The 22,365-nt window shown below is 71.6% G+C and overlaps 5 protein-coding genes across 7 annotated transcripts; 4 read left to right on the top strand and 1 right to left on the bottom strand.

The window, feature by feature from the left end:
* Window positions 1–26: 26 nt before the first annotated feature.
* CNN1 (calponin 1) lies at window positions 27–4,812 on the bottom strand. Of its 3 annotated transcripts, none has more exons than XM_082781763.1 (7): window positions 3,684–4,812; window positions 2,177–2,298; window positions 2,015–2,081; window positions 1,790–1,927; window positions 1,247–1,360; window positions 1,005–1,151; window positions 27–467 (listed from the first exon to the last, which is right to left on the bottom strand). In XM_082781763.1, exons 1-7 carry the CDS (start codon window positions 3,744–3,746, stop codon window positions 357–359), a joined length of 762 nt encoding a protein of 253 aa, XP_082637889.1. In that variant the 5' UTR covers window positions 3,747–4,812; the 3' UTR covers window positions 27–356. The 3 variants fall into 3 exon arrangements, with proteins under 3 accessions (XP_082637889.1, XP_082637890.1, XP_082637888.1); XM_082781764.1 differs by having other exon boundaries at window positions 27–464; XM_082781762.1 differs by having other exon boundaries at window positions 27–584; window positions 3,684–4,811.
* Window positions 4,813–5,359: 547 nt separating this feature from the next.
* Window positions 5,360–8,003, top strand: ECSIT (ECSIT signaling integrator; the record flags this gene model as incomplete). The annotated part of the gene is made up of 7 exons (XM_082781729.1): window positions 5,360–5,588; window positions 6,018–6,405; window positions 6,572–6,795; window positions 6,940–6,994; window positions 7,093–7,241; window positions 7,470–7,572; window positions 7,657–8,003. Exons 1-7 carry the CDS (start codon window positions 5,535–5,537, stop codon window positions 8,001–8,003), a joined length of 1,320 nt encoding a protein of 439 aa, XP_082637855.1. The 5' UTR covers window positions 5,360–5,534.
* Window positions 8,004–8,336: 333 nt separating this feature from the next.
* Window positions 8,337–11,890, top strand: ZNF653 (zinc finger protein 653). Its single transcript, XM_082781728.1, has 9 exons — window positions 8,337–8,782; window positions 9,102–9,145; window positions 9,232–9,465; window positions 9,737–10,249; window positions 10,333–10,513; window positions 10,868–10,979; window positions 11,052–11,166; window positions 11,254–11,353; window positions 11,446–11,890. Exons 1-9 carry the CDS (start codon window positions 8,355–8,357, stop codon window positions 11,543–11,545), a joined length of 1,827 nt encoding a protein of 608 aa, XP_082637854.1. The 5' UTR covers window positions 8,337–8,354; the 3' UTR covers window positions 11,546–11,890.
* A 773-nt stretch (window positions 11,891–12,663) lies between these two features.
* Window positions 12,664–16,251, top strand: ELAVL3 (ELAV like RNA binding protein 3; the record flags this gene model as incomplete). The annotated part of the gene is made up of 7 exons (XM_082781815.1): window positions 12,664–12,717; window positions 13,633–13,891; window positions 14,215–14,318; window positions 14,409–14,562; window positions 15,084–15,309; window positions 15,586–15,624; window positions 15,897–16,251. The coding sequence occupies exons 1-7, from the start codon at window positions 12,709–12,711 to the stop codon at window positions 16,249–16,251; spliced, it is 1,146 nt and encodes a 381-aa protein (XP_082637941.1). The 5' UTR covers window positions 12,664–12,708.
* Window positions 16,252–18,870: 2,619 nt separating this feature from the next.
* Window positions 18,871–22,189, top strand: LOC309889051 (uncharacterized protein; the record flags this gene model as incomplete). Its single annotated transcript, XM_082781727.1, has 8 exons — window positions 18,871–18,991; window positions 19,097–19,188; window positions 19,607–19,711; window positions 20,042–20,333; window positions 20,889–21,042; window positions 21,348–21,434; window positions 21,525–21,626; window positions 22,179–22,189. The coding sequence occupies exons 2-8, from the start codon at window positions 19,172–19,174 to the stop codon at window positions 22,187–22,189; spliced, it is 768 nt and encodes a 255-aa protein (XP_082637853.1). The 5' UTR covers window positions 18,871–18,991; window positions 19,097–19,171.
* Window positions 22,190–22,365: the final 176 nt, after the last annotated feature.

Below are 22,365 nucleotides of genomic sequence, written 5' to 3'. Positions count from 1 at the left end.
CCCCCCAGCGGAGCCGCCTGCGTTGCGTGTGCCGTTTATTGCTGCCTCCGTGGCTTCACAGGTGTGGGGCAACAGCGCGGGGGGGGAGCCACTCCTAACGCCCCCCCCCACCCCGAACAAGGGGCTCCCCCTCCCCAGAGCGGGGCGGGGTGGGCGGGGGGGGGGTCCCCTGCTCCGAAATCCCCCCCCCCAGCGGCGCGGTGAGGCCGGTGCGTGCGGCGTCCCCCCCGCGGGGACGTGCGGTGGCGGCGAGGGGAAAAAAAAACAGGGGATGGAGGGGGGGTCCCTGGGTATGGGGGGGGGGGGTCTCTGGGTATGGGGGGGTCCCGGGGGGGGGGGTCACGGTCCGGGGGGGGCTATTGGGAGTTGTAGAAGCTGTGGTCGAGGCCGTCGAGGCCCAGCAGGCCGGCGTCGCAGTACTTGGGGTCGTAGACCTGGCGCGGCAGCCCGTACACCGTCATGCCCTGCTGCGAGGCGCCCTTGTTGCTGCCCATCTGCAGCCCGATGGTGTGCGTGTCGCACCGCTCCATGCCCAGCGCCGGCTCGAAGATCTGACGCTTGGTGCCCGGCGCCGTCATCCCCGCCTGAAGGGGGGGGGCACAGCACCCGTAGGGACCCCCCCCCGGACCCGGGTTCCACCCCCGGGACCCCCACCTGGACCCGTTTCCCCCCTGCGGGGCAATGATCTACCCCCCTCGCAGCACTCTGTGCCCAAAACCCACTGAAGGATTTGCCTTTCACCCCCAGCGCCGTCATCCCTGCCTGGAGGGGGCGCAACACCCCTAAGGACCCCCCCCGGACCCGGTTTCCACCCCCGGGACCCCCACCTGGACCCATTTCCAGCCCCCTCACAGCACTCCCTGCCCAAAACCCACTCCAAGATCCACCTTTCACCCCCAGCATCATCATCCCTGCCTGGGGGGGGCACAGCACCCATAGGGCCCCCCCCCAGGATTAATTCCGGCCCCCCCCCGGGTTAATTGCCCCCCCGGAGCTCCAGGTACCTGGCTGGCGCCCTTGTTGGTGCCCATCTGCAGGCTGATGGTGGCCTGGTCCAGGGGCTGGTCCGTGCCCAGTTTGGGGTCGTAGAGGTGCCGCCGCGTGCCGTAAGCCGTCATGCCCTGCTGGCTGGCGAACTTGTTGGTGCCCATCTGGGGGGGGGGGACACATTCATATGTCACTCGGGGGGGCTCTTCGCGTGCCCCCCCACCCCAAAAAACTGTCCTTTCCCCCCCCTCCCCGTCACCTGGAGGCCGATGATGTTCCTGCCCTCGCGCAGCTTCTCGGGGTGGAAGCGCCGCTGCTGCTTCTCGGCGTACTTCACCCCCAGCCCCCCCACGTTGTTCCCCTTCGTCTTGGCCTGCGGAACCCCGGCACATCAGCGCGACCCCCCAGCGGCCCCCCCATTTTCCTCAGCCCCCCCCCGAACCCCTCATTTCCCTCTTTCCCCCCCCCTTAACCCCCACCGGTGGGGACGGGGCACTCCCCGCAGCGTCTTGTAGGGATTTTGGGGACACCAACCCCCCTGGGGACCCCCAGACCTCCCCCAAATCCCCCTCAGGACCCCCCCAAAGCCCTTTCCACCCCCCCCCCCCCGGTGTCGTCCCCCCCATTACCTGGCTGGCAAGGCATATACATGCCCCCCCCAGCCACCCCCTTCCCTCTTTTTTCCCTCCTTATCCCCCACTGGTGAGGACAGGTCCCCCTGGGGACCCCCAGACCCCCCTCAGGACCCCCTCAGGACCCCCCCAAAGCCTTTTCCCACCCCCCCCGTGTCCCCCCCCGGTACCTGGCTGGCGAGGGCGATGAGGGTGGACTGCACCTGCGTGTGGTTGGTGTTCTCGAACAGGTCGTTGGCCTCGAAGATGTCGTGGGGCTTCACCCCGTAGCGCGTGATGGCCCGCAGGAAGTTCCCGATGTTCTCCAGCTGCCGCAGACACCGACCCCGGGCTTTTTAGGACCCCCCCCTGGGTTTTTATGCTCCCCCCCAGGGCTTTTTTTACCCCCCCCTCACCTTATGCCAGTTCTGCACGGGGTCGTTCACCTTCTGCACCGAGCCGGGCTGCAGCTTGTTGATGAGCCTGGGACGGGGTCACCATGGGGGGGTCACGGGGGGGGCCGTGACCCCTCAGATAGGGTCGGGGGGTGTTTTTATTGGGGGGGGGGGGGGTCGTACTCGCAGAGGATGACGCCGTCCTTGAGGCCGTCCATGAAGTTGTCCCCGATGCGGCGCCCGGTGGCCCCCTCAATCCAGGCGCGCAGCTCGCGTTCCCGCTGCGGGTCGTACTTCTGTGCCAGCTGGGGGGGGCAAGGGGGGGGGATTATTTAGGGGAGGGGGCACGGGGGATGTCAGCGGGGTCGGGAGGGGTCAGGGGGGGCGTCAGCGGGCATCAGATGGAGGCATGGGGGGCGTTATTGGGGTCGGGGGGAGCATCAGTAGGGTCGGGGGAAGCACAGGGGGCATTATTTGGGGGGGTGGCGTCATTGGGGGGCGTCAGCAGGGTCGGGGGGGTCGTCAAAAGGCATCTGTGGGAGGCATGGGGGGCGTTATTGGAGTCGGGGGGACGTCAGCGGGAGGCATGGGGGGCGTTATTGGGGTCAGGGGGGCGTCAGTAGGGTCGGGGGGGGCACAGGGGGCATCAGTGGGGTCGGGGGGTGTCATTGGGGAGGGCGTCATTGGGGTCAGAGGTACACAGGGGGCGTCATTGGGGTCTGGGGGACATCAGTGGGGGGCGTTATTTCGGGGGATATGGGGCATTATTTCGGGGGGGGCACGGGGGGCGTCACTGGGGTCGGGGGGGCATGGGGAGTGTCAGTGGAGTCGGGGGGGGGGCACGGGGCTCAGGGACATCACTTGGGGGGGGGAGAAGGGACGTGGGGGACACCCCCGGGATGGGGGGGGTGCAGTCAGAGGCTGTGCCCAGCCCCCTCCTGGGGGGGGGGGGGGGGCGGGTTGGATCCCTCCGGGTGCCCCACGGGGGGGGAGGGCGCACCGAGGGGGGGGGCCCGGCGACGGGCCCGGTGCTGCCGCCCCCCCCCGGCCCTCCGAGCCCTTGCCCATATATAGCCCCGGGGCCGCCGCCGCGCTCCGACGCCTTATAAGGGCTCGCGGCGGGGCCGGGGGGGGGCCCACCGCCCCCCCCGGGCCACCCAGCCCCCCCCCCCCCGCCGCTTAACCCTTCCCGACCCCCCCCCGCGGAAGCGGCGGGGGAGGGAAACGGCGCGGACCCCCCCCCCTTCCCCCTCCCCCCCATTGCCCGTGGGGAAACTGAGGCACGGCTGGGGGGAGGGGGCACGGGGGGGAGTCGTTGGGGTCGGGGGGGGCGTTATTGGGCTCGGGGGGGGGCACAGGGAGCATCATTGGGGTGGGGTGGGGCGTTATTGGGGTCGGAGGGGGCACGGGGGGCGTTATTTGGGGTCGGGGACCTGATTGGGGTCGGGGGGACACGGGGGGGGTTATTTGGGGTCGGGGGGGCGTCACTGGGGTCGGGCCGGGGGTCACGGGGGGCGTCACTCGAGTCCCCCCCCCAGCCCCGTGTCCCCACCCGCGGCCCCGGCAGCACCAGGGACAGCGCCAGCCCCGGAGCAGCCCCGGGAATCCCGGTTCCCCGCCCCCCCCGGGGCCCCCCCAGTCCCCCCCCGGCCCGGTTGGGCCCGGTTGGGCCCGGTTCGGTTCCGCCCACCTTGTTCTTGACCTCGGCCGACAGCCCGTAGGCCGGCCCGCGGTTGAAGTTGGCGTTGGACATCGCCTCGGTTTGCCCGGTTCGGCCCGGTTTAAGCCCGGTTCTGTCCCGGTTCGGCCCGGTTTAAGCCCGGTTCGGTGCCGGTTTAGCCCGGTTTAAGCCCGGTTCAGCCCCGATTCGGTCCGGTTTAAGCCCGGTTCGGTCCCGGTTTCGCTCTGGGCTGTCCCGGTTTGGCCCGGTTCGGCTCGCTTCGGGTCTGCTTGGGTCCCGGTTGGGCTCGCTTCGATTCGGATCGGCTCCGCTTTGGCCCGGTTCGCTCCGGTTCGGCTCCGGTTCGGCCCCGGCTCGGTTCGGCCCGGTTCGGCCCCGCTCGGCTCGGCTCGGCTCGGCTCGGTTCGCCCCGGTCCCGGTCCCGGTCCCGGTCCCGGCGCCGCCGCCGCCACTTTTAAAAGTCGGTGGCGGGCGCGGGGCCCCCCCCGGCGCGGGGCCGGGCCAGCCAATGGGCGCCTCCCGCCGCGCTGACGTCACCGCGGGGGGGGGGGCGATGGCGTCATTTTTTCCACATTTAGCGGGGGGATCCCGGGGGGGGGGGTCCGGGTCTCCCCCCCCACGCCCCCTCCCACCCCCCACCTACCCCCGTCTGTCCGTCCGTCCGTCCGTCTGTCCGTGCCCGCCCCCCCGGGCATCGCCCTGGCCCCCCGTCCATCCGTCCGTCCTCCCCCCGTCCTGTCCGTCTGTCTGTCCCTCTGTCCATCCCCCTGTCCTGTCTGTCCGTCCATCCCTCCCCCTGCCCTGTCCATGTCTGTCCGTCCCTCTGTCCGTCCGTCCCTCTGTCCGTCCGTCTCTGTCCGTCCATCCATCCCCGTCTCCTGTCCTGTCTGTCCGTCCCTCCCCTTGTCCCGTCCGTCCCTCTGTCCATCCATCCCTCTGTCCGTCCGTCTGTCCGTCCCCCTGTCCGTCTGTCCATCCGCCTAGGCCCTCTCTGTCCGTCTGTCTGTCTGTCCCTGTATCCCTCCCCCTGTCCATCCATCCCTCTGTCCCTCCATCTGTCCGTCCGTCTGTCCGTCCGTCCATCCCTCGCTGTCCCTGTGTCAGTTCCTCTGTCCGTCCGTCTGTCCATCCATCTCTGTTCCCCCCCACGTCCATTCCCCCCCATCCCCGTGTCCATCCCTGCCCCCCCCATCCCGGTGTCCCCCCCACCCCCCCCGGTGCCGTCACCGGATCGGACTCCGCGGGTGGGGGCGGGGCGGGCGCCTCGTCACGGGCGGGGAATGCGCCCCCTCCCCCCCCCGGGACCCCCCCGGGACCCCCCTCCCCGTCCCATCCCCCCCCCGCCCCCCCGGGGGGGTCCCGGTGGGGAGGGGGGGGGGTCCCATGGGTGGGGGAGGGGCGGCCGTGGGGGGATCCCGGGGGTTGGGGGCCGGGGGGGAAGCCCGGTCCGTGCCCCCCCCGCTCCCGGAGCCGCCGCTTCCATTTATAGCAGCGGCCGCCGCTCTGACGTCACCCTGCTCCCCCTCGTGACGTCACCGCCAGCCTCGGGCCCTGACGTCACGCGGCGGGCCCGCGGCCGTGACGTCACTGCGGCTCCCCGGCCCCTACCATCCCCGCCGGGGCGCGCGCTGTGACGTCACGGGGGAATCCTCCGGAGCCCCGCGCGGGGACTGGCTGCTCTAGGCCACGCCCCCCCGGATCGCCCCGCGGCTGGCCCCGCCCCCCGGATTCCCCAAGGCTGGCCCCGCCCCTCCCCGCCGATTGGCCGCGCCTGGCCCCGCCCCGCGGCGGGATTGGCCGCGCCTGGCCCCGCCCCCTGCCCCGGAAGCGGTTCCCGGTGCCGGGCCCGGGGCGGGCGCCATGAGAATGAGCGGGGCGCGGGGCCTGGCCCGGATCTGGGGGGGCGGCCTCCAGGTGGGGGGCGGGGCACGCAGGGGGCACGGGGGGGGCACGGGGTCACGAGGGGGGTCACGGGGAGGTCACTGGGGAGCCACCAGGGGGGTCACGGAAGGTCACGGGGACACGGGGGGGTTACGGTGGGGTCACGGGAGGGTCATGGGGTCACGGGGGGGGCACCAGGGAGGGACACGGAGGGGGAGGGGCCCGGGGGGGGCATTGGGGGAGGGGACACGGGGGGGACACGGGGTCGGGGGGGCACAAGGGGGGGGCACGACCCTGGAGGGGTTGGGGGGGGGCGTGGGGATGGGGGGGGGAGGGGCTGAGCTCCCCCCGCCCCCATTAACTCTCTCTGTGTCCCCCCCCCTTTCCCTGTCTCCCCCCACCCTGTCCCATCCCCCCTTCCCCTTGCCCCCCCATCTCCCCCCACCCCCCTACCCCCCCCAGCCCCTCCGCCCCCTCTCCCACCGCCCCAACCCCCCCCCAACCCCCATCCCACACCCCCCCCGTGATGAAGACCACCACGACCACCACCACGACCACCACGAGGACACCCCCCCACCCCCCAGGGGGGGCCCCGCCGCCTTCGATGCTGCCCTGGCCGCCCTGGAACGGGCCCCGGGGGGGCGGCGGGGGCAGCTGGAGCTGGTGGGGGCGGCGCTGGCGGCGATGGCGGCGCTGGGGGCGGCGGGGCAGCGGGAGCCCTACCACCGCCTGCTGCGCCTCCTGCCCCGCGGGCCATGGATCCCGCGGGGGGGGCTCCAGCGCATGCTGCACCCCTTCCCCCGGCAGCAGGAGTGCGGCCTGCAGGTGCTGGAGCAGATGGAGCGATACGGTACGGCTGGGGGGGGCATCGAGTAACCCAAAATGGCATTGTTTTCCCCCAAAACCTCATAATTTTGCACAAAACCTCATCGTTTTCCCCAAAATGTCATTGTTTCCCCCCAAACCTCATCGTTTCTCCCCCAGATCTCCTGATTTTCCCCCAAACCTTGTTGCAGGCGTGATGCCGGACGCGGAGACGCGCTTTCTGCTGCTGGGGATTTTCGGCCCCCGCAGCCGGCCGGTGCGGAAGTGCCAGCGGATGCTGTACTGGCTGCCCCGGCTGCGCCACGCCGACCCCCACCCGCTGCCCCCCCGCCTGCCCCCCCCCGGCCTCGCTGCTGCCCGTCTGGGGCTGCGCCGCATCGCCAACGACCCCGACGCCCGGCTCACCGTCTACCAGGTGGGGGGGGCACCATGACCCCCCCCCCTTCAGGGGTCACCATTTGCCCCCAGGGCACACGGGGGGGGCACAAGTGGCACCGTGGTCCCCCCAATTTGTGTTTTGGTGCCACCCCCCGCGCTGACCCCAATTTTGCCCCTGCAGCCCCCCTACCCAGCCAGTGGCGCGGACGAGGGCTCGCAGCAGCCCTACATCATCGGTGAGCACGGGGCAGAGGATGAGAATTAAGACACGAGGGGGGCTAATTAAGCCGGGGGGGGGTCACAACCTCTCTAACCCCCCCCCGTGCCCTCCCAGGCAGTCAGAGCGAGGAGCAGCGCGAGCTGCTGGCCCGGCACGGCCCCGAGCGCCCGGTGTTCGTGGAGGGCCCCTTCCCCCTGTGGCTGCGCAGCACCCGCCTGGAGTACTACGTGCTGCGGGGAGACCCCCTGCCCCCCCACCTGCGGGTGAGCCCCCTGCTCTTTTCTCTGACCTCCCCCCCAGTAGCTGAGCCCCCCCCCATAGGTTTAATCCCCCCCCATACGTCTGAGCCTTTTGAGTACCCCCTCCCCAGACCCCCAGCGCAGCCCCTGGGTGGGCAGGGATGGGGCTGGGCCCTTCCCCATGGCCCCAATTAGGACTCGGTGCCCCCCCCCGTGTCGCTCGCTGCCCCCATGTCCCCCCCCACCCCACAGGACCCCCCCCCGGACCCCGAACGCAGCCTCTATTACCCCCTCTACCTCGACCTGGACCTGGAGCGCGGCCCCTGGGACGACGACAACTTCGACGTGGACGAAGGTGAGCTGCCGGGGGGGGGCACACCACACCTCTACCCCCCCCATAAAAAAAAAGCCCCCCCCGACCCGTTTCGCCCCCCTGCAGTGGAAGAAGGCCCCGTCTTCGCCCTCTGCATGGCGGGAGCTGGCGACCAGCGCACCCTGGCCAAGTGGCTGGCGGGGCTGCAGGAGACGAACCCGGTCCTGGGGCGCACCCCGGTGCTGTTCCGCCTGGGGGGGGGCACCGCCGCCGCCCCCCCCCAGCCTCCAGACCCCCCCCGCCCCCCGCCTGGCCGAGCCCCAGCCCCCCCAGCTCGACCCCCCCGAGCTGGAAGCCCCCCAGGCGCTGCGGGGCGAGGGCTGAGGGGGCCGGGGGGGGGTTCTGGGGGGGGCACCCCCTTCCTGCAGCCCCCGGTTAATAAACGGAGGCGGTGTGGACTGAGAGGTGCCTGATTATTTTGGGGGGGGGGGTCGCTGGTTTGGGTGTGGGCTCTTTTGGGGGGGGTCCCTGTTTTTTTGGGGGGGGCTGTCTGATTTTGGCGTGGGTCCCGGGGCCGGGGGCGGTCGGATAGGGGCACGGAGAGAAGCCCGAGGTACTGGCAGCGCCTCCCGCATGCGCAGTGCCCGCTCTGACGGCGGCCAAGCAAAGCCGGGCGGAAGCGAGGCCGCGCATGCGCGCTACAGGGCAGGGAAGTCAGTCCAGGTGTGTGTATGGGCATCCTGCGCCGCGCGTGCGCGCTAGAGCGCCGCGAAGCCAGGCGGCGGGGAGGTGTGGGCACTGCGGGCGGAAGCGGCGCGCGCCTGATGGCGTCATCAGCACGCGCCGCTGCTCGGGGCGGCGGCGTCGGGCCCGGCATGAGCGCGGCCGAGCGGGGCCCGGAACCGGGCCCGGAACCGGAGCCGGGAGCGGAACCGGAACCGGAGCCGGAACCGGAGCTGGGACCGGAAGCGGAGCTGGAACCGGAGCCGGGAGCGGAACCGGGCGGCCCCGGGCGGGCCCCGGCGGTGGCGGCGGGGGGGGGGCGGAAGGCTCGGGGCCGGCCGCGGCTCACGGAGTCGGACCGGGCCCGGCGCCGCCTGGAGTCCCGCAAGAAGTACGACGTGCGGCGCGTGTACCTGGGCGAGGCGCACGGGCCCTGGGTCGACCTCCGGCGCCGCAGCGGCTGGAGCGACGCCAAGCTGGCGGCCTACCTGCTGGGGCTGGAGAGGGGGCAGCGCAACGGCAGGAGGGGGTGAGCGGGGGGGTGCAGGGGGGGCTCCGGGGACTTGGGGGGGGCACCGGGGGGCGGCGGGGGGCTGGGGCGAGGGGTTGGAGGGGGCCGGGAGGAGGGGGTGAGCGCTGGGGGCCGGGGAGGGGGCTGGGGGGGGGCACCGGGGGCCACCGAGGAGCTTGGGGGGGGCACCTGTCTCCTTCCCAGTTGGAGGGGGGGGCGGAGGGATTGGCCCCCATCACTTCCCCGGCTGGATCGAGGGGGTGTCCAGCTGGGGGGGGGGGGGGCTGCTCCCTATACTTCCCCCCCCCCCCAATCCATTTTTTTCCCTTCTCCCCAGCAAGCCGTGGGAGCAGATCCCGAAAAAACCCAAACGCAAGAAAAGTGAGTACAGAGGGGGGGGGGCTATCCACCCGGGGGGGGGTCAGGCAGCTTCCTAACCCCCCCCCGGTGCCTGTGGCCCTCCCCAGGGCGGCGGCGCAACGTGAACTGCCTGCGGCACGCGGTGATCTGGTACGAGGACCACCGGCAGCGCTGCCCCTACGAGCCGCGCCTGGCGGAGCTGGAGCCGGCGGTGGGGCTGTCCACCACGGCCGTGTGGCAGTGCGAGCGCGGCCACCGCTACTTCCAGGACCTGCACTGCCCCCTGCCCCCCCCCCGGCCCTCCGACGACGACGCCTCCGAGGCAGACAGCGACGGCGGGGGTGGGTGTGGGGGGGGATCGGGGGTGTTTGGGGGGCTGGGGGGAGGGAATGGGGTCAGCAGGGGGAGATGGTGGGGCAGGGATTTGGGGCTGGGGGTGCTGGGGGGGGCTGGGGGGGGGCAGCAGTGGGATGCCCATTTATGTTGTTTTTTTTTTGGGGGGGGATTCAGGCATGCCATTATTTGGGGGGGAGGTTGGGGGGTCAGTTTTGGTGGGGGGGCACTCAGTGCACCCCTCTGCCCCCCCTCTCACCTTTTTTCTCCCCCCCCCAGCAGCTCCCGGCAGCTCTTCCTCCTCGTCCTCCTCCTCCTCCCCCCCCCCCTCCAGGGGCTGCAGCTCGGGCTCGGAGGCACCCCCGAGGGGGGCCCCATCAGCACGGGGGGGGGGCACGGCGGTCGTGGCCCCCCCCGCAGGCCCTGGCCCCCCCGGGGGGGCTGCGGAGGGGCAGGGGGCAGCGGTGGAGGCGGTGGTCTGCGTCCCCCTGCCCCTCCCCCTGCGCCTGGGGGGGGGCCGGGGGTCTCTGGCTGAGGGGGGGGCGCCCGCCCTGCTTCAGGGGGGGGCCCCTGCGCTGCTCCAAGCCCCCCCCCTCCTCCAGGCCCCCCCTTTGCTCCAGGCACCCCCCCTGCTCCAAGCCCCCCCCCTCCTCATCCTGGCCGGCCCCGGCTACGAGGCGCTGGAGGGGCTGCAGCTGGGCGTGGGGGGGGGCCAGGAGCTGCCCTGCGCCCTGCTGGAGGGGGGGGGGCCCTTCCCCGCGCCCCCCCCAGGACCTCCCCTCACTAAAACAGGTACGGGGCGAAGCTTTAGGGTGATATTTTGGGGGGAGGGGCACCCCGTGTCCCCCCCTCACCCCCTCTTTGTGGCGCCGCAGAGGAGGACGAGGCGGGGGGGGTGAAGCAGGAGGATGCGTCCCCCCCCCCTGCAGCAGCCGAGCCCCCCCCGCGGCCCCCTTCGGCTCCCCCCCGGCAGCCCCCCAGCCCCCCCCCAGCGGAGGACCCCGAGGGCGGTGACATCTCGGCCATCATCTACGAGATCCCAAGGGAGCCCGAGAGGTGGGGGGGGGGCGGTTTGGGGCGGTTTTGGGGGTTTTTGGGGGGTTTTCTGGGGTTTGGGTGGTTGGGGAGTTTCTTGGGGTTTGGGTCTTCTTGGCTTTGTTGTCTTTCCTTGGGGTTTGGGGGTATTTCTTGAGTTTTTGGGGCTTTTCTTGTTTTTTCTTGGGGGCTTTTGTTTATTTTCGGGGTTTTGGGAGCTTCTTGGGGAGCTTTTGAGTTTTTTGGGGGGCGATTTCTGTTCCCCATGGCCATGGGGTGGGGGTGGGGGGCTCAGATCCTTTGCAGGACCGCCGTGTCTTTGCGTGCTCCCCCCGATTCCCCCCCCCCCCCCAGCATCTCCGTGCCCCCCCCCAGGCGGCGACGAAGCCGGCGCGGCCGCGCCCCGGACCCCGAGGGGCTCCCGGACCCCATCCCCTGCCCCTACGCGGGCTGCGGGCAGGTCTACGTCGCCCTCAGCAGCTTCCAGGTACCCCCCCGCACCCCGTAGCCCCCCCGTTTTTATTCTCCGTGCCCCCCCCTCGTTATTTTGCCCCCCCAGAACCACGTCCGGCTGGCTCACCGCCGGGGCCGCGCGCAGCAGTGCCCCCAGCCCGGCTGCGGGAAGCGCTTCCAGCTGGCCGCCCGCCTGCGCCGCCACATGCTCAGCCACAACGGTGAGCCGCCCCCCGGCCCCCCCGGCCCCCCCACGACACCGAGGGGACCCTAAATTCCTTCCCCCCCCCCCCCAAAAATAAAACCAGGCGTGCGGGATTTCACCTGCGAGAGCTGCGGCAAGGCCTTCAAGCGCAAGAACCACCTGGAGGTGCACCGGCGGACGCACACGGGGGAGACCCCCCTGCAGTGAGTAACGTGTTGGGGGGGGGGCTTGGGGGCTTTTTTTTTAATGGGGGGGGGCCCGCAGCCCCCCCCTGACGCCCCCCCCTCGCTCTCAGGTGCGAGGTGTGCGGGTACCGCTGCCGCCAGCGCGCCTCCCTCACCTGGCACATGCGGCGCCACGCGCTCAAGAGCTGCCCCGAGCCCCGGGGGACGTAGTTTTTTTTTTGGGGGGGGGGCCACAAGGCGGGGGGGGGCACCCCAAGAGGCCCCCCCTCACCCCCCAGCCCGGCCTCAGCTCCCTCGAGTACAAAACCCCGTTTTTGTACAAAACAACAGCGGAGGGGGGATTTTTCCTCCCCACTGGGGAGGGGGGGGCATGCGCACCCTGTGCTCCCCCCCCCAAAAATATGCAGGGGGCCCCCCCTCAAAAAAAAAATACACGGGGGGGGCTCACCCCGCCCCCCGCACAGCTCCAAGCACTGGCTTGGTGCCCCCCCCCCCCCCTTACCCCCCCCACGTTCTCTTTATTTATTTCCCCAATGTTTCTGTGTCCCCCACCCCCGTGGGGTAAATGGGGGGGGGGCGGGAGGTTGTGCCTGGCCCCCCCCCCAAAAAAAACCCCACCCCGTTCAATTAAAGCGATCACTTTTAATTAGCTCCTCGTGCCCTTGATTTCTTTTAGGGGGGGTGATGAAAGCAGAGGGGGGGGGGTTGTTCTGCCTGGGGGGGGGTTGTTAGATGAGGGGGGGGGCGTTTTGAGGCGGGGGGGCGGCAGCGTTGTTCCCCCCCCCCCCCCCCCTTTCCATGGCCCTGTCCCGGTGCTGGCGCTGTCCCCGGTGCTGAAGGCGGCGGCTCCGCCCCCCCCCGGCCCCCCCCCCCGGCTCCTTGGGGAGCCCCCGGCTGGGGGGGGGGGAATGGGGGGGAAGGGGGGGCCCCTCCCCCCTCGGCGGCCAATGGGCTTCGTGGGGGGGGGGCTGGGAGGGGCTGGGGGGGAGGGAGCTGATGGGGGGGGTCCGATGGGGTGGGGGGGGCTCATGGGGGGGGGCACACGTGTGGGGGGGGTCGGGGCTGAACCATTTATTGGAGGGGGGGGGAGGCGCGGCCCGAACCATCACCGGGGGGGGGTCGGGGCCGCGCCCACCGCCGCCTTCGTTTTGGGGGGGCCCCGGGGGGGCCCCGCCCCCCCCGCCCCGCCCCGCGGCCGCCCAAGGACGTTTTAAGAACGCCGGGGCCGCTCCGAAGCCGCCGCGCCCCGAGCCCCCCCGCCCGTGACCCCCCCGGTACCCCCCCCTCCCCCCTTACATCTCCCCCCCCCTCGCCGGGCAGCGCGGGGGGGTCCGGCCCCGCCCCCGCCCGGAGCCCCCCGGAGCCCCGCGACAATGGTGACGGTAGGAAAATGGGGGGGGGGGCGAGGGTGGGCACGGCCGGGACCCCCCCGCCATCATCCTTCACCCCCCCGTCCCCCAGCATCCCCAGCCCCCCCCATCCCGGTCCCTGGACCCCACCCCGTGCCCCCCCCACGCCCCCTCCTCACCCCCCCCCCCCGGAGGCGACACGCATGGGGGGGGGCTGTGGGGGGGGCACGCGTGTGACACATACGGGGGGGTTCGGGGGGGGACACGTGGAGCCGCTGCGGTTTGCACACGCGTGGGGGGGGGGGGGGGCCGCGTGGGGCCTGTTCCTGGGGGGGGGGACACACGTTGCTGCCCCCCCCTCCCCCCGGCCGTGCAAACCCCGTTTTTTTTTTGAGCTCCTTTCCTCCTTTTTGCCTTTTCTGCTCCCGATTTTCTCCCTCCCCCCCTTTCATCCCCTGCCCCCCCCCGTGCCCCCCCCAGCCGGTGTCTGGCAGCCCCGGGTGCCCCGTCCCCGGCCACAAAGCGCCATTGTCCCCTGCCGGGGGCGGGCGGGGGGGGAGCTGTGCACAAAGGGGTTTTATCCCGGGGGGGGGGCAGCCCCCGGCATCCCCATGCCCCCCTGTGCTCCGTGTCACCCCCCCATGTCCCTGTTCCCGCGTCCCGGTGGTGGCGGTGGTGGCATCACGGTGACACCGGTGCTGTCGGTGGCATCCCGGTGACGCCCGTCTCTGCATCCCAGTGCCACCGGTGGCGTCCTGGTGGTGTGATGGTGGTGGCATCCTGGTGATACTGGTGACACCGGTGGTGGTGTCGGTGACGTCCTGGTGACACTGGTGGTGGTGGTGGCATCCCGGTGACACCAGTGGCGTCCCGGTGGTGGTGGTGTCCTGGTGACACCGCTGGTGGCGGTGGTGGCACCCCGGTGACACCCGTCCCCGTCCCGCTCAGATCCTGAGCACGGTGGAGGCGCAGGCTCCGGGCGCGGCGGGGCCGTCGGGCTGCAGCCCCGTTCCCGTGGCCTTGCCGGCGGCGGCGGTGGCGCTGCCCAACGGGGGGGTCCCCGGGGGCCCCCCCGCAGCCGACGACAGCAAAACCAACCTGATCGTCAACTACCTGCCCCAGAGCATGAGCCAGGACGAGCTGCGCAGCCTCTTCGGCAGCCTCGGGGACATCGAGTCCTGCAAGCTCGTCCGCGACAAGGTCACCGGTACGGGACACCGGGGGACGGGGACGGGGGTGGGACACCGGGGGGACGGGGGACGGGGCGGACGTCCCCTGGGGGTCTCAGGGTGCGTGGATGGGGTCATGGGGGCGGCACTGGGACCCTCTGGGTTGGGGTGATGGGATGTGGGACGGGGTGGACGTCCCCGGGGACCTTGACGAGGATGGGAACGTGGATGGGGTCGCGGGGACAGGACCCCGTTCGTTGGGCGCACTCTGCGGGGAACACAGGGGCTGGGGGACAGGGACGGGGCCGTCCCCAGTGCTGGGGGTGCCCCCCCCGGTCCCTGATCCCCCCAAAACCCAAAGGGCAGAGCCTGGGGTACGGTTTTGTCAACTACGTGGAGGCCGGCGACGCCGACAAGGCCATCAGCACCCTCAACGGCCTCAAGCTGCAGACCAAGACCATCAAGGTGCCATGGGGGGGGGAGGTGGGGGTAGGGACGTGATTTTTTTTTTTGGGGGGGGGTCCCCAGGTCCCTGGGGGCTGACGCCCGCCCTAGGTGTCCTACGCGCGGCCCAGCTCGGCCTCGATCCGCGACGCCAACCTGTACGTGAGCGGGCTGCCCCGCGCCGTGGGGCAGAGGGAGCTGGAGCAGCTCTTCGGGCGCTTCGGCCGCATCATCACCTCCCGAATCCTCGTGGACCAGGGCACCGGTGCGCACGGGGACGGGGACGGGGGGGGATGGGGACGGGGGGGGGGCATTGTCGAGGGGGGGACATGGGACAAATGCCTGGGTTCCCGTGGGGTGAGGGGGGCAGGCACCTGGGGCCCCGAAAACCTGGGTCCCAATGGGGTGGGGTCCCTAAAAACCTGGGTGCCCAAATGCCTGGGTCCCCATGGGGTAGCATTGGGGGGGGGAGGGGGGGTCACCCTCCTTGTGTGCCTGAGCCCCCGGGGGGGGTGTCAGCAGGGTCCATGGGGGGGGGCGGCTGGGGTCCCATGGCTGGGTCTTGGGGGGGGGGTCCCTGCTGTCGGGGGGGTGGTCCCTGATGTTGCGGGGGGGTCCCTGCTGTTGGGGGGGGGGTCCCAGGTGTTGGGGGGGGTCCCTGATGTTGGGGGGGGTCACTGCTGCTGGGAGGGAGGTGGTCCCTGCTGTCGGAGGGGGGTGTCTCTGGGTGGGGGGTGTCTCTCCTTTTGGACGGGGGGGTCTCAGGGCTCCTGCCCCCCCCCACAGGCGTCTCGCGGGGGGTGGGCTTCATCCGCTTCGACAAGCGGGCGGAGGCGGAGGAGGCCGTGCGGGGGCTGCACGGGCAGAAGCCCCTGGGGGGCTCCGAGCCCCTGACGGTCAAGTTCGCCACCAGCCCCGGCCACAAGCTGGGGGGGGCGGGGGGGGCCCTGCTTGGCCTCTGCCCCGGCGCCCGCCGCTACAGCGTCCTGCACCACCCCCCCCAGCGCTTCCGGTGAGCCCCGGGGGGGGCAATGGGGTGGGGGGGGGCACCTACGGGATATGGGGGGGGGCACCCCTTGGGGCTTGTGGGGGGCGGCATGGGGCATGGGGTGGGGGAAGGTTGGGGAGCGGGTGGCATGGGGGGGGGGCAACCCTGGGGTTTGGGGGCATCCCCGGGATTTGGGGGGTGCCGCTGGGACGTGGGGGGGCATCCTTGGGACGTGGGGGGGCACCCCTGGGATGTGGGGGCATCCCCGGGCCCCCCCCTCAACAATTTCACCTCTTGCAGGCTTGACAACTTGCTGAACGTCGCCTACAGCGTGAAGAGGTAACACCCCCCCCTCCCTGCCCCCCCTCTGCCCCCCTACCCCCAAAAAACCCTCCTGCCCCCCCCACCCCCATATTCAGCTCTGCACCCCCAAGGGCTCGGGACCCCCGTGGGAGAGGAGCCTCGTACTGGGGGTCCCTGATACTGGGGGGGTTCCCTGCTACTGGGGGGGGGGGGCCCTGGCTCCGTGTGTGTGTTGGGGGGGGGTGTCCACACCCCATACCACCCCCCCCTTTTATCCCCCCCCCACCCCATCACCACCCCCCCCCCAGGTTCTCCCCGCTGGCCATCGAGGCGGTGCCGGGCTTTTCGGGGGGGGTGGGCGGCCTGTCCCCCCCCGTGCCCCCCCCCCCCAGCTGTGGGGGGGGCGGGTGGTGCATCTTCGTCTACAACCTGGCCCCCGAGGCGGACGAGAGCGTCCTGTGGCAGCTCTTCGGGCCCTTCGGCGCCGTCACGGCCGTGCGCGTGGTGCGGGACCCGGCCACCGCCAAGGGCCGCGGCTTCGGCTTCGTCACCATGCCGGCCTACCAGGAGGCCGCCGTGGCCATCGCCAGCCTCAACGGCTACCGGCTGGGCGAGCGCGTGCTGCAGGTCTCCTTCAAGACCAGCAAACAGCACAAGGCCTGAGGGGACCCCCCGAGCCCCCCCCGAGCCCACCCGATCCACTGGGACTCCCACCCCAGCTGGAGGAGTGCACCCTGTCCCCGAGGGCAGCACCCATGGGTGGCCCTGGAGGGTGTGGGGACGTTGGGGGCACCCTAAAGACTGGAGCCCCCCCTCATGAGCCCCCCCCCAGCTGGAGGAGCCCCCGACCCCCCCCCAGAAGCTGGAGGAGCCCCCCCCTCGAGGGCAGCACCCCTGGGTGCCAGTGCAGGGACACTGGGGGGGGGGGCGGCATCCCCCACCCCCTCGACACCCAGAGACCCCCCCCCCAGGACCAAAGAAGAGCCACCCCCCCCCCCGACTCCCCCCCCCTTTTGGCACTCCCGGGGGCTGCACGTGTTGGGGGCGTCTCCCCTTGGCGCACGAGGCCACGCCCCCTCTCTTAAGCCACGCCCCGCGCCCCTAAGCCACGCCCCCACACCTCAACTCCGCCTGGGTTTGCCTTCGCCCCCAAGGGCTGGAGGCCACGCCCCCATATCTGGAGGCCACACCCCCCAGGCCTGGAGGCCACGCCCCCAGGACCGAGCGGCGTCGGGGGCCTCGGGTTCGAGTCCCGGCTCCGTCCATCGACTCCGGGGTGGGGGGGGGGGGCCGGGGGCGAACCCCCCCAAATGGGGCAACCCCCCCCCAATTCGGCTCCTCCCGTCTCCAAACGGGTGCGAAGCGGGGGGGGGTGCCCCAGATTGCCCCCCTCCCGCTTAGGTCGGGGGGGGAGGTGGTGTCTGCGCTCTCGTCTCTTCAGAGCCCTTTTTTGTCCCTTTTTTGATTGGGGGGGGGAGCGGGGAGGGGCCTCGTTTTTTATTGATAAGGCGAAAGAACAAATATTAACGAATCGCTGCAGTGACGGGAGCGGTTAAAGGTCGAGAAGAGGCTGGGGCAGCGACCGGGGCCGTCCCCGGTGTGACAGACACAAAACCATCTATTTTTGTAAGAGAAGAAAAAAAAAAAAAAAGACTAAAAAAAAAAAAAAGAAAAACAAACAAAACAAAACAAAACAAAACAAAACAAAAAAATCCCCAACCTTCCCCCAGATCCATCCCTCTGTCGGGGTGTGGGGGGGTCTGGCCCTCACGGGGCCTTGCATGGGCCCCGCTGCCCCTGAGCCCCTGCACCCCCAGGAGGCGGGGGGGGGGGCTGGGAATTTCCCTTTTCCCCCCCCCAAAAAACCCCTCTCCATGCACAGGGATTTTGTTGCTCGCCCTCCCCGGATCCCTGGGGCTTTTGCCCGGCTGGTTCTGGCGTCCTGGGCGATGACCGGGGCAGAACCGACCCCCCCCGGCCCCCCCCGCTATTATTATTGTCGTTCTCATTACGGTTACCCTTAATTTCTGCCGTTGCGCTCTCAGTTATTTCCCCTCCTCCGTCGGGACCCTTTTCGCTTTTTGCTGCTTTCCGTTCCTATTCTGTTCCTATTTATTTCCCGTTCTGCGCCCCCCCCCCCCATGTCCCCCCCCGCTCCCCTTTGCGTTGCGTCGCGCCCCTCCGCAGCTCCCTGTTGCTTTTTGCCCCCCGCCCGTCCCAGGATGTTTTACCCGTGTCCCCCCCCAAAAAATCGCTGTGGGGTCGAGCCCGGTGACCCCCCACACACCCCAAGGGTGGGGCAGGGAAGGGGGGGGGGGGGCAGGGGGCCGAGGGCCCCCCCACCTCAGTAGCAATAAGACCTGCAGCCCCCCCGGGGGGGCTCTGCGCGGGGCTGGGGGCTGCGTTTGTGTTATTAGGATATTTATTGCGTTAATATTAATGTTATTACGATATTTATTGCGTTTTGGGGGGGGGGGGGGGCACAAAATGAGGAGAAAACACGCGGGTTGGGGGAAAGGCCCCTCCCTGAGCAAGCCCCCCCCCCCCTCCCTGGCCTGCCCCGTTCCCCCATATTGGACTCTTTGTACTTTTCATGGCAGAAATAATAAAAATATGGAAAAAAAAAAAAGTGAATAATTGGGAAAGTGGCCGTTATGGGGGGGGGCACTGCGGGCCCTGTGGCGCTGCTGCCACCTGCCGGCCGGAAGCCGGAAGTGCAGCGCCCGGCTCCGCGCGTGCGCAGAGGCGCCGCTGAGGCTGCCCGTGCACAGCTCCCGCCAAAAGCCACGAGCCGGGAGGCGCGCCGTCTCCGGACGCGGTGCTCCACTCGGTGGCGCCCTCGTGTGGACATGAGGGGAAGTGCAGGGGGGCGCCGGGGAATCCCAGGGGACTGCACCCAGTGGGGGGGGCACTGGGGGGGGACGAGACACTGGGGACACTGGGGGGCATTAGGGACATGGGGGACGTTGGGGTAAGAGGGACAGGAGCTGGTGGGACATGAGGGGGACACTGGGGGCACCAGCCACAGGCGCTGGGACATGGGGGACACTCAGGGGGGGCACTGGGGGCACTGGGGGCATGGGGGGGGCATTAGGATTTGGGGACAGTGGGGACCCGTGGGTGTCATCGTGATGGGGCACTTGGAGATGAGGGGGCCTTGGGGACATGGGGGGGACCTTGGGGACACGGGGGGGGGGCACTGGTGCCACCCGCCCCCGCGGTGACGTCCCCGGCCTTGGTGTCACCGGGGAGATGGCGGCCTTGGGGCCACCCACGCGGGGGGGGGACACCCTTGGGGACAGCCCTGGTGTCCCCTTTTGTCCCTGTCACCCCCCCATGGCGCCGCTCCGGACCCCCCCGCTGCTGCTGCTGCTGCTGCTGCTCCCCGGGGGGGGGCCCGCAGGTGGGGAGGGGGCCAATGGGGGGGGGGCAGGGAGGGGACCGGGGGGGTTTGTGGCCGGGGGGGGGGGACACGGAGGGGACCCCCCTCAGGTGTCACCTCCCGCAGGACCCCCCCCGGGCTGGCCCTGGGGAGGCGCCGAGGATCCGGGGGGGGCCCCGAGCCCCCCGAGGCTGCGCTGCAATGGGGAGAGAGCGGGGGTGAGTGGGGGGGCACTGGGGGGTAATTGGGAGGCACTGGGGGGAGAAATGGGGGGGAACTGGGAGCACTGGGGGGCACTGGTGGGGAACTGGGGCACTGGGGTGCACTGGGTGGTAACTGGGAGCACTGGGGGGGCACTGAGGTGGAACTGGGAGCACTAGGGGGCACTGGTGGGGAACTGGGGGCACTGGGGTGCACTGGGTGGTAACTGGGAGCACTGGGGGGGGGCACTGAGGCGGAACTGGGAGCACTGGGGGGCACTGGGGGGTAACTGGGAGGCACCGGGGGGGACATGGTGGTAACTGGGAGGAACTGGGGGGCACTGGGAGGGCACTGGGGGCACTGGGGGGGACACTGAGGGGGAACTGGTCGCACTGGGGGGGCACTGGGCAGTAACTGGTGGCACTGGGGGCCCAGCCCCGCTGCCCCCCCCGGCTCCGCCTGGACGTTTCGGCCTCCCCCGAGTTCCCGCCCGCCCCGGGGCCGCGCGCGGTGCCCGCGGGAGCGCGCGTCTTCGTGCAGGTGGGGGGGGGCCGGAGAGGGGCGGGGGGGGGGCGTGCCCCTGGGTTCTGACCCCTCCCCCCGATCCCCCCCCCAAGTGATCCCCCCCCCCCAAGTGCCCCCCCAGTGCCCCCCCCCAAAGACCCCTCCCCGGTAACCCCCCCCCAGTGCCCCCCCCCCCATTGACCCCCCCCAATAACACCCCCCCCCCATTGACCCCCCCCCATTGACGTCCCCCCATTGACCCCCCCCGGTAACCCCCCCCAGTGACCCACCCTCCAGTGACCCCCCCCGATAACACCCCCCCCCCATTGACGCCCCCCCCATTGACCCCCCCGTGCCCCCCCCCAGATCTCCCTGTCCCGCGCCCCCCCCGGCCTCGGCTTCTCGCTCCGCCGCTGTTCGGTGTCTCCGCGCTCAGCCCCCGGGGGGGTCCCGGGGCCGCCCCTCGGCCGCTCGTGGTGCTGCGGGGGGGCTGCGGGGGGGCGGCCGGGGGGGCCCGGTTGGGGGGGGGTCCCGGCGGCGGCTGCTGCTCTCGTTCCGCCTCCCCCCCCGCTTCGCCGAGCCCCTGCAGTTCCTCCACTGCCGCCTCCGCCTCTGCCGCACCGGGGCCGCCGGAGCCGCCGGGACCGGGCTGCCCGCGGTAAGGGGGGGGGGAACGGGAATGGGGGGGGCACCGGGAATTGGGGGGGGGCACCGGGAATGGGGGGGGCACCGGGAATGGGGGGGGCAGAGGGGCACGGGGGGGGGGCAGAGGGAATGGGGAGGGGCACCGGGAATGGGGGGGGCACAAGGGAATGGGGGGGGGGCACAGGGAATGGGGGGGGCACAAGGGAATGGGGGGGGGCACAGGGAATGGGGGGGGCACAGGGGACTGGGGGGGGCACCGGGAATGCGGGGGGGGGCAAAGGGGCACGGGGGGGCATTGGGAGTTGGGATGGGATTTAAATGGACTGGGGGGGTGTTAGTGGGACCGGGGGGGCACCGGGAATGGGGGGGGGCAGAGGGGCATGGGGGTGGGCAGAGGGGCACGGAGGGGAGCACCGGGACCGGGGGGGGGCAGAGGGGCACGGGGGGCTACCGGGACTGGGGGGGGGCAGCGGCAGTGGGATGGGATTTAAATGGGACCGGGGGGGGGGGGGTCCCGGTGCGGGGGGGCGGTGCCGGCAGCCCCCCGCCCCCCGCCGTGTCCCGGCAGTGCCGCGCGGAGCCGTGTCCCCGCCGAGGGGGCGGAGCCTCGGGGTCAGGCCCCGCCCCCCGGCCCCGCTCCGGCCCCGCCCCCTCGCGCGCGCTGCGCACCGTGAGCCGCCCGATCGTGGTGACGCTCGGAGCCGCCGGCACCGCCCCCCCCGGTGCGACCCCCCCCAGTGACCCCCCAGTGACCCCCCCCAGTTGGGACCCCCCCCAGGAACCCCTCCCACAATGGGACCCCCCCCAAAACCCCCCCCAACAACGGGACCCCCCGGGACCCCCTCACAATAACCTCCCCCAGTGACCCCCCCCAATGGGACCCCCCCCAATGGGACCCCCCCCATAACAGGACCCCCCCCCAGTAACCCCCCCCTGAAGATGCCCCCCCCGAATGGACCCCTCCCCAATAACCCCCTCCCGGGATCCCCCCCCCCGCCCCCCCCCACTAACCCCCTTCCCCCCCCAGGTGCCCCCCCGGGGCCGTTCCCGCCCCCCCCCCTCCTGCGCCGCCCCCAGCCCCCCCCTGCGGCTCAGCCCAGGCCCCCCCCCGCGGGTGAGTGCTGGTTTTTTTATGGGGGGGGGAAGGTTTTTTTTTTGGGGGGGGGGGTTCTCAGTTCCCCCCCATTAACGCTGCCCCCCCCAGCCCCCCCCGTGCCCCCCGGGGCCGTGGCCGCCGTCTCCTTCGGTGCCTTCGTGGTGGGGGCGGCGCTGGCGGGGGGGCTCTGGCTCGTCCACGGCCGCACAGGTGAGGCCCCCCCCCCAAATCCGACCCCCCCCCCAAAAAAAAAATCCTCCCTCCCCAATCTGCCCCCCCCCCATTTCTGCCCTCAGCTGCCCGCCGCCCCCCCCGGCCCCCCCCGGTTCCAGCACGGCCCCCCAGCGTGGGGGGGGGCAGGTACTGGGGGGACTGGGAGCACTGGGAAGGATGGGGGGGGGGGCTGGGAGGGAAGTGGGAGAGCCGGGGGGGCACGCTGGGGGGGTAACTGGTACTGGGGATACTGGGGGGGGCACTGGGAGGGAACTGGGAGCACTGGGAAGGAGCTGGGGGGGTAACTGGTAATACTGGGGGCACTGGGAGCACTGGGGGGGGTTGACTGGCAATACCGGGCACTGGAAACATTGGGGGGGGGCACGGTGTACTGGGAGTACTGGGAAGAGATTGGGGGGGGGCACAACCAGTAAATGGGGGCACTGGGGGGGCACTGGGAGGATACTGGGGGGCACTGGGAGCACACTGGTGTCCCCCCCCCGCAGCTCAGGACCGATCCGAAGCTGCCTCCAGTTGGGGCCCCCCCAGGAGCCCCCTGAGCCTGGGACCCCCCCCAAAATGTGTCCCTCCCCCCCCCCCGCAACCTCCCCAATAAAGGCGCTGCCCCCCCCCCCCCGTGTGGTTCCTTGGGGGGGGGGGGGGTAACATTTTGGGGAGAAACTCGAGGGTTTTGGGACCCCAGACCTTTTTTTATGGGGGGGAGGGCACCTCGAGG

Source organism: Aythya marila, assembly GCF_965140915.1.
Source record: "Aythya marila genome assembly, chromosome: 32".
Taxonomy (NCBI): Eukaryota; Metazoa; Chordata; class Aves; order Anseriformes; family Anatidae; genus Aythya; species Aythya marila.
This window is presented reverse-complemented; position numbering and strand designations above follow the sequence as displayed.

Bases quoted from the DNA above. Each gene is read 5' to 3' on its own strand.
- CNN1 (XM_082781762.1), bottom strand. From the start codon at position 3,746: ATGTCCAACGCCAACTTCAACCGCGGGCCGGCCTACGGGCTGTCGGCC. The intron at 2,299-3,683 runs GTGGGCGGAACC...TGCCCCCCCCAG, and splicing joins CGGCCGAGGTCAAGAACAAG to CTGGCACAGAAGTACGACCC. The intron at 585-1,004 runs GTACCTGGAGCT...CCCCCCCTTCAG, and splicing joins CCAACAAGGGCGCCAGCCAG to GCGGGGATGACGGCGCCGGG.
- ZNF653 (XM_082781728.1), top strand. From the start codon at position 8,355: ATGGCGTCATCAGCACGCGCCGCTGCTCGGGGCGGCGGCGTCGGGCCC. The intron at 9,466-9,736 runs GTGGGTGTGGGG...TCCCCCCCCCAG, and splicing joins GGCAGACAGCGACGGCGGGG to CAGCTCCCGGCAGCTCTTCC. The intron at 11,167-11,253 runs GTGAGCCGCCCC...AAATAAAACCAG, and splicing joins CCACATGCTCAGCCACAACG to GCGTGCGGGATTTCACCTGC.